The following is a 16426-nucleotide window of genomic DNA, read 5'->3' as shown; positions in this document are numbered from 1 at the left end:
AATTGTTTACATTAAATCTTAATTTGGTGAAAAACCTTTGGTCATTTAATTAGATTTCGTGATGATGATAAAACACAATAGATGAGTAAATATCCAAGGGCAATAATGTTAATTGCTTCTAATCAAAAGTCAATAAGATCAACTTTGTTTTTGTCTTGATAAACATGATCATCTCTTTTAGCGTCTAATTATAATTGTTTGGATTGAATTGATTGAAATTAAGAAAATTTCTCATAAAATAATTAAACAATACACAAGAATAATACAATTTAAGATTAAATTGTATTGTTACAAAAACAAATTTCTATCCATTCTCATTAATAATAAGAGAAATATTTCCATAGGTTTTTAATCAGATTCACGATTCTGATTTAGACATGATTTATGATTTAAATTGTTCCCATTGATATAAACAAACTGGTTGAACAAATTACTGTTTAACCAAAAAGTTTCATCATCTATTGTTATTCAACCCGTTATTTTGAATATATAAATGTCATTATCATGTAATATAATATACACATGATGATGATGATGATGATGATACACAACAATCAGCTTAATGAAAAGTAAACCACTGTAACAGTGTGACAATTTAATATCACTATTTGAATATTACAGAATTATATTATCAACAATAGAGAGAGAGAGAGAGAGAGAGAGAGAGAGAGAGAGAGAGAGAGAGAAATGTAAAAAAGTAACTGTTTATCATGATAAACAATCTTGAACATTTTGAGTGATAAGTTAACCATTTTCATCATTTAACTTGATTCAGTTTAATTATAATTATCTTTTCAAACGGAAATTTGATTGTTTTCTCGTAGTCAGGAAACTTTCAAAACAATATAAGCCCATTAACTTTTCATGTATTCATTATTATTATCAGAGTAAAAAACCATTAAACTAATCATCCTCATCACCATCGTCATGATAATGATGATGATGATGATTATTATTATTATCGTAATGATTTTAATACTTTCCCAGTGTATCCAAAATTGTGGACATTTTTTTTTGTTGTCACTTTGTGTGAGTAAAAGTATTACGATAAGTTGATGATAAGCTGAATGTTAATTAACTTGATCATTTTTGAATGAACACAAGTGAGATCAAAATGTCAAGTCAAAGAGACTCTTTTGTTTTCAAGAGCACAATTGACATTAAATACAACAGAAAAACTCAACTTAATTAACTTAAGCAACAATCAATTTTATTTTTCTTCGTGTTACTGATCAATATCGGACTTAATTGTAATATGTATTATCAAATTATCGTAATTTTCAATGTTCAAATTATGGATATGATAACAGTTTCAATTTACTAATAAGAACCTGAATTGGTAACAATTATTAAACATCGAAGTGTAAAAACAAGGTTAAATTATAAAGCGGAAGATGTTATTACGAGATTAAAGTGGTTTGATTTGTTAATTGTTGTCAAAATTATATGAAAAAGAGAAAGTGACAATTTATTGATCAATATCCGTTCTTGATCAATTGTAATAAGATGAACATCTCTTCAGAAAGATGACAAAAAATTGGACAAGATGGACAATTGAATGAATCAAAGTGACCATTCTCATCATTTTCTTATGAAATAATGATGTTCATCACAGAGACAGAGATGAGAAGATGACCAGTGAGAGAGAGAGAGAGAGAGAGAGAGCGAAATGACCTACAAACATCGTAAAAGACTAAAAGGACAGTGGCGATGGAAAAGAATCGGAATGTTGACCTGTGTCGATATCGAATGTTGTTATTCGGGTTTCTTTATATTCGAGGTGTGAAAGTGTGAAAAGGGTTTTTGTTGTGTCCACTTTTCAATAGGAACAATGTTATTGTTATAATTGTTGACCCTTCCCTAGAAACCCAGTGCTAATTTTCAATGGTCATTGTGTTGACCAACAAGAGAAGAAGAAGAAGAAATTAAATATAAAGTAAATTGTTGAAAGCGATCGGTTACAAGTACTTAGGATAAGAAAACCAAAGAAAAAGGTAATTGAATGATTAATCAATTGAATTTGAATTAACGACAAATTGGTGTTGATTATTGTGTTTACTCTGGTCAATTGTTTGATCTCAAACCTTTTTTGTAAATTTCGTTACAATTGAATACCTTTAATAACCACCAACAGTTTAAGACTTTCAAACCTTTTTTTTTATACTTTTTCCTTCAAAATATTAACAAGAGTGTTGAGAATACATTTCCAAATAATACTAAATGATTATCACCAGAAAAAAGCGTTAATCCAAACAGATAATCCGATAATAAAGAAAAAAAAATTTTCCATCTCATCTTCCAGTTACCTCCTTCTCATATAATACAATCACCATTACTGTCAGAACAATAAAAATAAAAGTAACTGAATAGAAACTTAAATTGCTGCTGTTATCCAGTTGATTGTGTATATTAAGTTTAGCAAAGGTAATCAATGAGGATCAACCATTGGGATTTTACAATTACAGTTAACTGGGAATCAATAAAGACAAAAATTGATCACAAATCACTACAATCATTTAATTCAATTGGAAATCAATCAATTGGAAATGAAAAGGAGGAGGAAGATACAAAAAAATAAACCTCCCACTTATTTAAATAATTGTTACACTTTCTTAATCCAATGATTAGTAAACTATTATCACATTATTGTGATTAGATTACAATCAGTTAATCCAACACATTTAATCACCACTAACATTATTCAATGGGAATTAATCTTAAATCCGATGATGTTTCACATTGATCATCATCATCACCATTATCCATTAATTACAATTAAAGAATAGAGAATTATAATAAAAGTTAATCAACAATCCAATTAGAAAAAGAAAGTGATATAAAATGATTGATCTATTAGGTGAAGATAGGAAAAAAGTTCTAACGATTATCGAACTCCTTTCTGTACATTATTTATTATTCTAAATCAATTATGTTACCAACAAGGTTTTCGTACAGTCGATCAATGTAAACACAGATAAGTCAAAATGTTTGATATGATATCCACTTGATAATGAGAATACCCACTTATTGGATAATAAATATATTCAAAATGAAAGAGGAAATAGAGACTCGAATAGAGAGAGAGAGAAAAGTTCGAAGTGTCTTAATCCGAGCAACATTTTAATTCAAATGAAAGATTTCAAGTTGTATTTACCATTGTGTATGTTACCCTCTCCAGTAAATAGATCCATGTATTCAAAATGTTTGTAATCATCATAATAATAATACTAATCATCATTATCATCAATATATTATGATATTAGCACCAATGTCGTTGGTATTAAGTACATTAGTAAACAAGATTGGTACCGAAAAGAAAAAAAGAAAATCTCTCTGTAGAATTTTTTTCTCCTTCTCCTTTTCCCTATTAATGCTCTCTCTCTCTCTCTCTCTCTCTCTCTCTCTCTCTCTCTCTCTCTTTGCTCTTTTCACGATTTTGAGGATATAATATTTATTCAAACATAGAAGTAAAAATTTAGAATCCAAAGTTATCCTCCTAACAAGAGGCTATTGACAATTTACCTCTCAAATCCTTGATCCTCATCATCTGTACTAATCCTCCTCATCCTAATCATTATTATCATGTTGTTTCAATAACAATGGACACTCACCCTGATTATTCATTCATTCATATTCATATAAATGTACACAGATACACGTATGGACAAATATGGATAAATATTCATCGATTCATTTCCAATTTTTACCTTACATATCGAAGTAAAAAAAAGGTAACAAGGTAACTATTGGCACTATCGACGTTAATCCATTGCTAAGATATTAGTGGATTTTATTGTTAATCATTATCATTGTTTGACATTTGAACCATTTAATGTATCATTTACAATAAGAGAGAGAGAGAGAGAGAGAGAGAGAGAGAAGGAGCAAAAAGATAAATAAAATTGGCAAAGAGAAAAACGTAAACCAGAAATACCTTGGATTTTGCTGGGATAACAATTGAATTTTGAATGAATGGATTGTAATGAAAAAGGGATTAGCTGGCAATTGCTATTAGTTATTGAATATAAATACAAAATACACACACACCGAGGGTATGATGCTGATGGGAGGAGGTGGGAGGAGGTTTAAATGAGAGAGAGAGAGGGAGGAAGCTCAGGGAAAAAGAGGAGGTATAACAATAAATGAATATAAATATATACATATTATAAATAATAAGGAAAAGGCTGATCGTATATAAGTGTATGTATAAGTCAAGTCCACTTTTGTATATCACGATAATTTATGTCACCCAAAGATGTTTTCGAACTTTCTCTCTGCTCTCTCTCTCTCTCTCTCTCTCTCTTTCTTTCCCTTTTCCTCTGTTGATATGGACAAAAACACACATATATTAATACCTATTGAAGGCACGTTAGAACTTAACTCCAACTGTAGAATAGAAAAAAGTTTCTTTGTACTTCGATAGATATTCTATTCTTTTTTCTCTTTTTTTCTCTTCTCTTCTGCAAACATGTAAATTCACCAGTAAAAAGGGGTAAATATAAATATAAATGGTTTTCTGATTGACGATCAATGAGCCTAAAGACTTGGAGAAGGTGGTAAAGGTAGAGCGAAGAAAAGAAATAAATAATTGAAAGAAGGTGTTGAAGTGTAAGAACTCAAATAGAAAATGATACTTTAGTCTTTCTTTTCTTCTAGTTTTCCATCATCATCATCATCATCATCTTCCAAGAGGATGAAGAAGAAGATGAAGATAAAGAGCCAATAAGCATACAAATGAATAGTACCCACAGAAAGATGATCAACAACAAGAGGGAAAAAAGGCTCGAACACAAGAAAAGGAAAACGTTTAAGCGCAATTGAAAGAGCACAAGAGTTGCCAAGAAAAAGTCACAATGTAACATAATAGGAAAACTTAATATTCACATTGATTCATTTCCATTTATTACATTTTGATTTTCGATATCGATCTAAATCTCGACACATTAGCACGTTGTTATTATGTCGAATCATCATCAACACAAAAGTATTACTTCCAGTGGACTCGAAGCGAGAAAAAGAGAGAATCAAAAAGTATAAAGAAGAAAAAAAATATTCGCTAATAGAATTACAATTGCAAGTTGAATATTCGATAACAAAACCATATGGATCCATAGGTAGAAATCACGCCTTGCTTTTCGTCCCAACACTAACCTCTAGCGAAGGAGAAAAAGTTCCTCTCTCTCTCTCTCTCATCATCATCAATTTCGCTCATCATCATCATCTAAATAACAATAATCTCTATCAATTATATTCTATTAGCATAAAAAGTTAACCATATTAGGGGAACCTTAACCTTCCCAAACGAACCTTTTTATCCACGCTTCCCGTCTCTAGTTCTATGGACTATTCTCTATTCTATTCGAACAAAAAAAAAGTTCTATTATATCAAAATCACTATTATATTTATAACGAGCCTTAACTAGACAAATTAAACGCCTTCTTTCAAACATTCACTCCCTGTCATCAAGTCAACATCAACAACAACAACATGGACCAATTTACGACAATCAAATTAATTGACATTATCATTTCTTTACTCGATATTGTGATTGAAAGAAAAGAAATTTATTCTTCTATTCAATTGATCATCATAATTATCATGCTCATTTTGTCATCATTGATATAAAATTATGTTCATCTTCCTCTTCCCTGTGACAATAATATTGTTTTGATTTTTTCTCTCTTTTCCCTCTGTAAACTTTCAACTACATGAAACTATTATTAACTTTACCTTTGTCAACCTTTTACCTTTAGTATTATATGTGTATATATATAATTACATGGTTCACCAGAGACATTAATTTACCGATTTGATAGTTTTTTTTTTCATTTTCGCAAAAAAAAGTTAATCATTATGCTTGATTGTTAATGATAATAATACAGTTATGGTTAACCACGGAAACATTAAATCAATTTACTCCGGTTTTCCTATTCCATATCATTGTTATTTACTAACCAAAAAGGATAAAACTAATTGTCATCAACTGAATGATTAAAGATTATGATTAACTGGGATGTGCAACTTACCTTTAAGTTAATCAATTATAAAATGATAATAACAAGATAATTTGATGATAGACTAAAATGATCCAGAGGAGAATCATTTAATCACAATTTAAAAGGTTCTCTCAGTAATATAATTAACTGTAAATTGGTTAAAATTAACTCTTGGAAACCACTTCTATCAAGTAAAAGGAGATAATCTTAATCTGTTAATCAGCGATTAATAGGAGATTAGAATGATGATATAAAGGAACAAATTTTTTTCTTCAAAATCCATTAAATTGTTGGCAAAAGATGAAGATGATTAAATTGTTGAACGTGTGTGTGTGTGTGTGTGTGTGTATTTAAATGATTGTGATGATACAGTGATGGTGATGAGGATGATAAAGATGAAGATGATCTGGTGGGATGGGGATGCGGATTTTAATCTCCCTCTCTCTCCAATGTTTAACTAACTCTATTGTCAACCATCAAGTTAACAAGTACTTAAATTATCATCTTCTTAATGACATTAATACGATTAACTGATTACTAGATAATGGTGATTGAATCTACAATATTGAACAAAAGGAGAGCTGAGAAAAAAAAACCTCAACAACTTTTGATAATAAAATAGAAACATTAATATCAACTTGTAATAATTTCCATGTAATCATTTTGTCTCATGTTGATTGAATTATCAGATTACATGAACTCAGAATTTATGTTATTTAATAACAACAATCTGACACATTTGGGATGTCATTAGACTTCCGAGTTATAATTAACATGATGATGATGATTATCATCATAATCAACTTTTTTTTTATATTTCTTCTTGACTATTAACTAGAAAAACATTAAGCCTTAAGATGAAAAGCAAAAGGTGAAAAACAGGAAGAGAAACAAAATGATCATCATTGAATTTTGTTTGAATTATGGAAGCGAGAACAAAAATTTCATGATGATTGATGAACTTGAGATGAAATTTACTTAACAAATTCACTAACTTGACAATAAAAATGATCAACATTAATCAAAAAGTATGAATAAAATTACATGATAACTTTTGATTTTATTATTAAAAGTTGGAGGGGAAAAAAGTTCGAAACAAAAAGTTTCAATAACTTTTTTTCATAAAACACAAAATTATATTCAACAATAAGGATTTTGACAGGTCGACATTAGGTCGAGATGAATGATACAATATTAACCATGAGTATTATCATAATTATCACCATGATGATGATCTTACAAAGTTTAAATTGTTTAACAAAGATATTAAATAATCTGAATGTTTCCAGATTCAATTCAGATAATCAGGTTGATTCTTACATGAGAATTTAAATAATAAACAAACATTCATATTCAACCCACGAACTTTATTATAAAATTAATCTACTATTCATAATGATGTTCATTTATCACAATCAAAATTTAACCCTGTTCATTTTATATAATAAACTTATCGTAATAATAATAATCAATTTATCAATTTGATATAAAGTTCAATTTAAAAATTCAAGTTGAGTTGATGAAAGGATGAGGTAAAAACAAATTAAATCAATAATATGATTAATCTGAAATAATAAACATTAACATTTGATTGATTGGGGAATCACAGGTTAACATTAATATCATTATATTTTACCATGGGCTTTGTATTGATTGATTTTTCAATTCTGTAAGATATATTGTAACATTTCCGGAATTGAAAATGATGCATCTACATTAAATTAAATTGTTAACTTGATGATGATGACGATGATATTAATGATAGTAATCATTTCTGCTGTTTTCCTTTATCACCAAAGGTATTATTATATCTCAATGGTTGTAAACCTAAAGACTACAATTGATATTATTGAGCACGCAATCAATTTCTTGTTGTTGTTGTTTTTTTTTTGCTTCTTCTTTGGTCTTCCCCTTATATCAAATTCTGTAATAACAAAAGGATATTGATGATAATGGTAATGATGATGGAAAAATAGTATTGATAGCCGGAAGTTGACCTCTACTCCCTCTCCTCTTTTCATCATGTAACAATATAAAAGATTTAATTAACTGACCATTCGTCAATTCTAGTAAAAGAGAGAGAGAGAGAGACCAAAGAAACATTTTCCTTTCTCTGTCCACTCTTAATACTATCCACTGACCACCTCCATAGCTCATCATTTAGCTGAATATCACCATCAAGAATAATCAAGTAAAACAATCAATCAATATCAACATGGAACAGGTAAACTCATTATTATACCTTTGAATGAATTTCTCTCTCACTATTTTCACCATGAAAACATGTAACTACTAATAGAATCACGTTTTCTGTTCTGGATAAACAAAATTCATTCAATGATTTCCATTTGTAATACTTATATACACATTATATCAAATCAATTGATGAAGTTATATAATATAAAAGTTAATAGATTAAGTGAGGAAAAAGAAAAAGTTGAATATCATTTAATGCCTGAGGCTATTTTAAAGTTAATGGTAACCTTATCTTGGCTTTTCAACTCAACCAAATATCATCATCATTATTATTATCATCTTATGGTTTTCCAAGGAGAGTCAAAAAATTTAATAGTTTCTTGGTGTTAACTATTATTTACACGTTTTAATCCTTAAGGACATTTACTAGGCTTAATAACGTTTCGACTTTATCAACATTATTAACCCTGACAATCAATGAACACACAATCTGATTAACTGACACGGAAACTTGTTCAATGATAAAATAATAACATGTAATATATTCATAGACTAAGTGAGATATCAACTTAAACCATACATACATATTGTAATCCATAATATCATCACCATCATCATGAATATTGTAATATTTTTCATTACCTTTTGATGGATAATAACATTTTCCCATGAATACCCTCCTCATAAATGTATTTACATAGATATTTCTTTCAGCATTTATATACAAAAATGTATAGGTGATTATTGTGGTAAGAATATGAAATATTATCATCTGAATTTCATCTGAAAGAATAATAATAATAATAATGATTATGTCATATAATGAATTCTATATACTTTATAATAATATACAATATGGTTATCAAAGTTGAGAATAATACAAATACCTGTTAAGCGAAATGCTTTATATAAACAAATTCTGAGCATTCATGATAATAGATGATTTTGAATTTCGAATTTCGTAAAAACTGTCATCACGCATTCCCACCCTGTAGAAGTTGTAATCTGAATCATGAGAGAGAGAGAAAAGGTAAGATGGAAAGAAAAAAAATTCGATTCATGGTAAAACCTATAAGAATAATGATTTCCTTCCCTGTTATCATGGTAAAGAATAAGATTATTGAATCTCTTCATGAAAAGGTAACTGAATCAAGAACTTTCTCTTTTTTTCTATTATTACTTTTTTCCTCTGGATGATAAGCAAGAGAAAGAAAGAAAGAGAGAGAGAGAAAAAAATAGTAAATACATGAGAAGAGTTTATTTCCTGAAAACTGTTGATGATTTTCCACCATCATTGAAATGAACATTTACTCTTTCAAATTGGAACGAAGCAAAAAAAAAGTTCTAATATTCCATAAGATAACCGGAAGTTGGAATTTTCACTTTTTTCTCTCTCATCAATTTCCTACCAAGAAAATTATTAAAATTAACATAATATTATTGAAGATAATCAATTCACCTTCAACAATATTGTTTGATGATTAAGTTAATCATTTACTTGTGTTAATCAATAACATTAAACTGTTAACAATCAGTGAAAATTTAATATCAAACACAAAGTATATTATGTACATATAATATTATTATTATTATTTTTTTGCTAATATCTTTCAGCATAATATCATCAACCTCATCAATTATATTATATCAAAACAGTATACATCAGTTTTCATCCTTATCATCATTTTATCATCCTTATCATCATCATTCTCATCCTCTCATTCAACCATTTTTGTTATTATATATAAAAATATATATAATGTATTCATTTCCGTTTGCCTTTTTGCCTCTTTCTATTCAATCATATTGTTGTACTATTATATCAATATCATCTTCATCCTTCTCATCATCATCATCTCATCATCTTTTATCATCATCATTATCATAAGGTCTTCAGCATTTGCTCCACTTAATATTACAAGTCTATTGTTATTTTCTGTTGTGAGCAAGAGAAAGGGAAGAAAAAAACTTTGATCGAAAAGGAGATTTATCATTATAAACATTGACCTGTTTCTGACAACATGAGTATTAAGGCGAGAATAAGAGAGAGAAAAAAATTCTTCCAAGTTAAATGTTGTCAGGATAATACACACACACACACACACACATAGAAATACTAAAAAAGTTATATACTTACAGTGGAAGATGATGAGTATTATCTTCATCTCTCTTTCTCTTCATAACAGATTAGATACCAAAGAGAAACAAATTTGTAAAGATTATCTCAAGTTTCATCTTATAAATATACTTGGGAATTGGTTGGACTTTTATTAGCATTTCATTTGTTTACTTTCACGAGACTAATGAGGTGCTAATGTGCCGATTGATTAATTGTCTATTGTAGATTTCCACTTGAAGATGATTCCTCTATTTCTAATGATTTATCAAGAAGAAAAAAAAATTCGCAACAATTTAAAAACTTACGAGCATCAGATTATCAGATTGTGAAATGATGATTTATATTTTGTTACAAATTACGTGCCAATGAGCCGAAGTAAATATTTATCTTGTTTCATTTCTTGACAGAGAAAATGCTCAAATCTAATGATAAGGATGCGAAAACAGTTTTCGTGATTGTAGTATCACCATGAGATTGAGAAATAATCATAATCATCATAAAGTTAATCTCCGGTTCTAAATGTTAATTTAGTACTTGCGTGCCACCATCAATATTGAAATGTCTACAAAATTAGATGATAATCTAATATCTAATCATCAATATTATCATCAGGTAAAGTGATAACTTTCCGTGTCACCAATCAGAAAAAGCTACAATCAGATCATTTCAAGAAAAAACAACAGAGAGAGAGAGAGAGAGAGAGATAAAAACGATTATGAAATGATGATGATAAGGAAAATGTCAAAATAAATGAAAACCGCATCGTAATTATCATTGATGAGAATTATGATGATTTGATTGTTTTTTTTTGAGGTAAAAGATTATAGAGGATGATGATAATGATGATAATCTTTGACCTAAAGATGAGAAATCAGTGATTATTGTTCAATGTTCAGAATTGATTAGTTACCTTTATCTTTATTGTTATTGTCATGATAACATATTATTACCTTGATAATGTTTTCTTAGCGTAACAATTTTTGTCATGATAATGTCGCCTTAATGATAATGATAGTTTTCACTCAATAGACTAGAAAGTGGCTCATTTCCGTTAACATCATCATTCTCATCATTAGCATTATCATCATTTTCTCTCTCTCTTCTTTTCATCCTCATCATCATCATCACAATAACATAAACATTGTCTCTTCTTCATGTGAACATATTACTCTGAGATATTAATATAATTCAGACTAATGATTGTCATTTAATCAAAGTATTACCCACTAGTATCTATGTCACTCCCTTGATGGTGATTAAAGTTGATTGTTAACAATCAACTTAAACACGATAATATATCATTTTGATTGTGTATTAGTGACAAAAAGTAAAAAAATGATTACATAATCAATGTAAATCAATTGCAATGATTGACAGTTTATTTTTGTCTTTCTCTCCTTCAATCAACACCAAATTAAAACAATTAACACGTAATTAACTTGAAGTTATAATTGTTTATTAATTGATGATAACAACAATTCATCAACAACGTCTCGTTAATTACTCATAATTATTATGATGATCGGTTTAATTGTTGAAAGTGTCAATGTTTTACTATTAACTGGTGAGTGTCTAAGACTCTTGATCATCACTTTAAGCTAAATTGAATTGATTATTTATTGATTATGATTAACTTGATTAACTTGATTAACTTGATGATACTAAAGACAAGGAGTGGCTCTTAAAATAAATCAAGGGCCACTTGGTTATAACACTTAGCACACTTTATAATCTTAATTGTTACAATTGAAAATGATAAACAGTTAAAACTCAAAGTGATCAACAGTTAAATATTACATTGTATTCAATGTTTATTACAATTAAATTGTCCACGGTTAATAAATATTGATTTTTGTTTCACAATTAGAATGGTAATTAACTAAATTATCAATCAAATGAGTGTAAACAACTTTTATTACAAAGGAAAAGATCAACTATCGAACTGTCGAAACTTTTAGTTCTATTAGAACTTTTTTTTATTTTTTCGTTACTTTGAAATTCAAACAACCATATAGTTGATTTGTTTCAATTGATTAACTAAATCAAATGTTTTATAGGTTCGATTTGGTTTATATGATTAGTTAAATAACATTTGATTCAATCAAATGTATACATTCAATTGATTGTTACAATTAATCAGTTAGGAATTAAATATGATCAGGATAAGGAAAAATAATGTTAAGTATTTTCTTGATTGTTTTTCTATGTTTACTGGATTAACTTTCAATCCTTGATAGACTTGTTATTAAATCTATTGATTAATTATCATTAAGATAATTGGTCTTAAGAGACAACAATTTAATCTTAATCCCTGTTAATACTTTTACTTTTACAACTGAATTAACAGTTTTATTTGTATTATTTTATACCTCGAGTAATAAATAAATTGTATAAGGGTTGATTTGGTTTTTACTTACAAATTGTAAAGGTAAAGGTGATTACGATTTGATAAATCAGCAAGATTAGACTGGATTAACTGGTAATCAGCTACAGGAAAAATTAATTGATTGATAATATGGTTAATGATTACAAAGCTATTCAATTGGTATAAGAAATTGAAAAAAAAAGTAGTTAAGTGATTTGTTGATTGTTGATTTATTTTCTGTCTTTGTTTTTTTGTTTCTTTACAAACTGAATTAATTGTGACAATATTTTGAATAATTGACTAGAGGAAATGATAGACAGAGACAAAGAAAGAGAGGGAGAGAGTGAGGGAGAGAGAGAGAGAGAGAGATCTCCATTCAAACTTAGATTTATAATACAAATTGATGAGGATGAAGGAGGTTAAAGGATTCAGAATATGATTAAAGTGGGAAATTAATGACCGGGAAAACCGTTGAATAGATTAACAAAAATCAAATATAATTGATTCTCATAGTAACTGATTCAATATGCTTGATGATGGTGTTAATGGTTAATTGAATTAATATGATGAACAATTAAGGCACGATTCCCTAAAGGTGAGATGACGATGATGATGATGCCTTGATTAACGAAGAGGATATTGAACATACTGAATAACGTTATACTTTCGAGGCGAATGAAGAAACCATGAGACAATTTCAGAAGAAATTAAATCAATACACAAGGGGAATTTCGATTAAGATTATGATGATGATGATATGAATTTATATTCCATTTGATTTCAAATTTGATTCGTTTTAATCTGTTGTTGAAATGATATGATGAAAGAAGAGGCTTTTTCTTTTTATGGTAAATTAAAACGCAACCAGAAATGCAAATTTCACTCTGATCAATTGTACCATGATGATTGTTAATTGGTGGGTGTTAATCATATTGCTAGAACCATGAATGGTGGATGAGTGGATGACCTGAGGCCGCAGCGGCAGCGGCTGCGGCAGCTGACATGATATTCACACTGAATGGGTTGATAAATGAGCCCGCTTTCAGAGAAGCAGCTAAGGGCGAAAAGTTTGCCGAGGTTAATGTATTTGCGCTAGAAACAAGACCCACCGAACTGGGAATACCACCGATTCCGTGAAGTGTCCCACCATTTGCACTGCCACCGATTCCTAAATGGGTGAATGAATTACAACGAGAAATATCGTTTTTCATTGATGACGATGTTGAAGATGATCCCGAACCCGATCCTGTTGAAGAAGAGGTCGGACATGGTTTACCGTCTCGAACTAAAACTGGAATGGCCACTCGACGAGGAGATGGAAGTGGATTAACATCTAGACCCTTTTCTTGTCGAGCTCTTTTCGTTTTGTAACGATGATTTTGGAACCAAATTTTTACTTGAGTCGGCGTAAGTCGTATAGTAGACGCTAAAATCTCACGCTCTTGAGCTGATAAATATCGCTGTTGACAAAATCGTTTCTCCAATTCGTAGGTTTGATTTTTTGAGAATAAAACTCGACGTTTTCGCTTTTTGGTTCCCCTAGATACTCCCGAGGGTCCAGTATTTGATGAGGGTTGATGGTCACCATTTATATTGGTTGAATGGTGCCGATGATGGTGATTATGGTGATGGTCACTTTCACCTGATGATAATTTATTAACGTAATCACAATCACGATCAAAATCATGGTGATCACGACTCTCGGTTTGTCGAGGTGTTGACATCTCATCTGAATGTGAGTCAATTGATAGATTTGAATTGTCAGAAGCATCAATTAGACTTTCAGGTGAACTTGCTTGTTGCCTTTGCTGTTGTTGATGATGATTATGATGGGAAGGTGGTTGATGATGGTGATCATGATTAGACAATAAAGATGAAGATAATAATTTATTTGGTGATTGTCCATTGGTGTAACTATTTAATGTTGATGTGAAATGATGCAATGGATGAGATTGAAGGTTAGCAAGATGATGATGATGATGAAGATTATGATGATGGGTTTTAATTGTTTCAGGACTTTGACCGGAAGAAGTTGAGATTGGGGATAATTGAGTTGAATCTTTAGTTAATCCGGAAGGTGAAATTTGGCCTGATTGTTGAGAAGACAATCTAAATTTGCCCAAATCAACTGGCTCGGAGAGAGAGATTCCCGAATGATGAGGAACTGTTGGTGTTGTTGTTGGTATTGTTGAGGATTGAGAGGGTTGAGGAGGAGGTGGTAGTGGTGGTGGTGGTGGATGAGAACTCGCTAATCCTGGTAGAGGTGGAAGAGGTAAATGAGGAGGAAGAGGATGATGAACAACATGATGATGATGATGACCCAAAATTAAACTATTCTTGAGGTTACTTGATACTTCAATAAGACGATCACGATCATAAGGATTATCGTAATAATATAACGGTGAATTGAAGTGATTGGTTGTGTTGGTTAATTTGATTGGCGATGAATTAATATTATTATCATTATTTGATTCACCGTTGATTGGAGATGATGAGGAGGAAGAAGATGAATCCTCTGATTTAATTGTAATCTCGTTTAACGGATTAGTTGATTGGTTAATTTTCTCAGATGAATCACAATTTTCATCGGATGAAGATGATGATTTAACTTTTCCAAGGGTTGGTGATGTTGTTGTTGTTGTTGTTGTTGTCGATGATATTGGTGATGATGATGTTGATATATCGTTGGAACAATTAGTTTTCTGTTTATTTGAAGGTAACTTTAAAATATCTGAGACACTGAAACCAATTGAAACTTTGGCACTTGAACCATTTTCATCAATACTGTCGACAGACATTATCGTTTATCAATTAAAATGTTGTCGCGTAAGGAAAGAAAGTTAAATGATAAACAATACAAATTGTTAACTCGAAATTAAAATAATAATAAGAATTCAAATCGACAACGATAATTATTTCATGATTTTAACTAATTGAGATGGTAAAGTGAGAAGTATATTTAATATGGTTAACAGTTTAGATTGAAATTCTATGTAGAAAAAAGTTTTATGTTATATGATGAGAGTATCTTGTTAATGGTGAGTGCCGACTTTGAGAGTTAGCACTTTAACTAAGAATCAGAATTATTATTGTTTGAAGATAATCGCCAAGTGGACAGAGAGGAAAGCGATTGAAGTATCAAGATGACGAAGAGGATGAGAGAGAAAGAGAGAGAGGGAGAGAGAGAGAGGATAAGGAGGAGGATAAAGATGAAGATGTAACAAAGAGTAAAAAACCACTGGTGTAAGATGTTGGAGTGAGAGGTGGGAGGAGTGAGTACTATGAGTGAGTATTTTCTCCTCCTCTTGAACTATCAGATGATGAGAATAGTGAACATAATGAGAATAGAATTCGTGAGAGAAAAGAAGAGATGACGAAAGGAAGACAAATGTCGATTAGAAAAAAGGAGAAGAAGAGAAACGGAAACTCGAAAATAGAGGAAAAAGATTCAAGTGGGCGATTCTTTCTTTCTAAACTCCTCCCAGTTCCATGTATCATATTCTTTTTCATAGAAAACAAGGTGGAGTTTATTTTGATGGAGGTTCTCTTTCTTCAGAGAATATCTCATCTTTCTTTCTCTCTCTTTCTCTCTCTTTCTTTCTCGTTACAGAAAAAAAGGTTGAGCTTAGTTTGTCTTCATTATTCTCATTGGCTAATGTTCACTAATCCTTTTCCTTTCTTATTCTAATCGTCATCTTGATCGTCTTCAGCATCAGCAGGATGATAACTATTAAATCCATTGTGATGAT

The 16426-nt window shown here is 30.0% G+C and overlaps 1 protein-coding gene across 1 annotated transcript; it reads right to left on the bottom strand.

Annotated features, from left to right (window-relative positions):
* Nucleotides 1-12888: 12888 nt before the first annotated feature.
* Nucleotides 12889-16085, bottom strand: LOC128386318 (homeobox protein unplugged-like). Its single transcript, XM_053345337.1, has one exon. The coding sequence runs from the start codon at nt 15473-15475 to the stop codon at nt 13613-13615; it is 1863 nt and encodes a 620-aa protein (XP_053201312.1). The 5' UTR covers nt 15476-16085; the 3' UTR covers nt 12889-13612.
* Nucleotides 16086-16426: the final 341 nt, after the last annotated feature.

The sequence above is a fragment of the Panonychus citri genome, unplaced genomic scaffold, assembly GCF_014898815.1.
Source record: "Panonychus citri isolate SS breed McGregor unplaced genomic scaffold, ASM1489881v1 Contig00068, whole genome shotgun sequence".
NCBI classification, from domain to species: Eukaryota; Metazoa; Arthropoda; class Arachnida; order Trombidiformes; family Tetranychidae; genus Panonychus; species Panonychus citri.
This window is presented reverse-complemented; position numbering and strand designations above follow the sequence as displayed.

Excerpts from the sequence above, each read along its gene's own strand:
- LOC128386318 (XM_053345337.1), bottom strand. The coding sequence starts at position 15,475 with ATGTCTGTCGACAGTATTGATGAAAATGGTTCAAGTGCCAAAGTTTCA.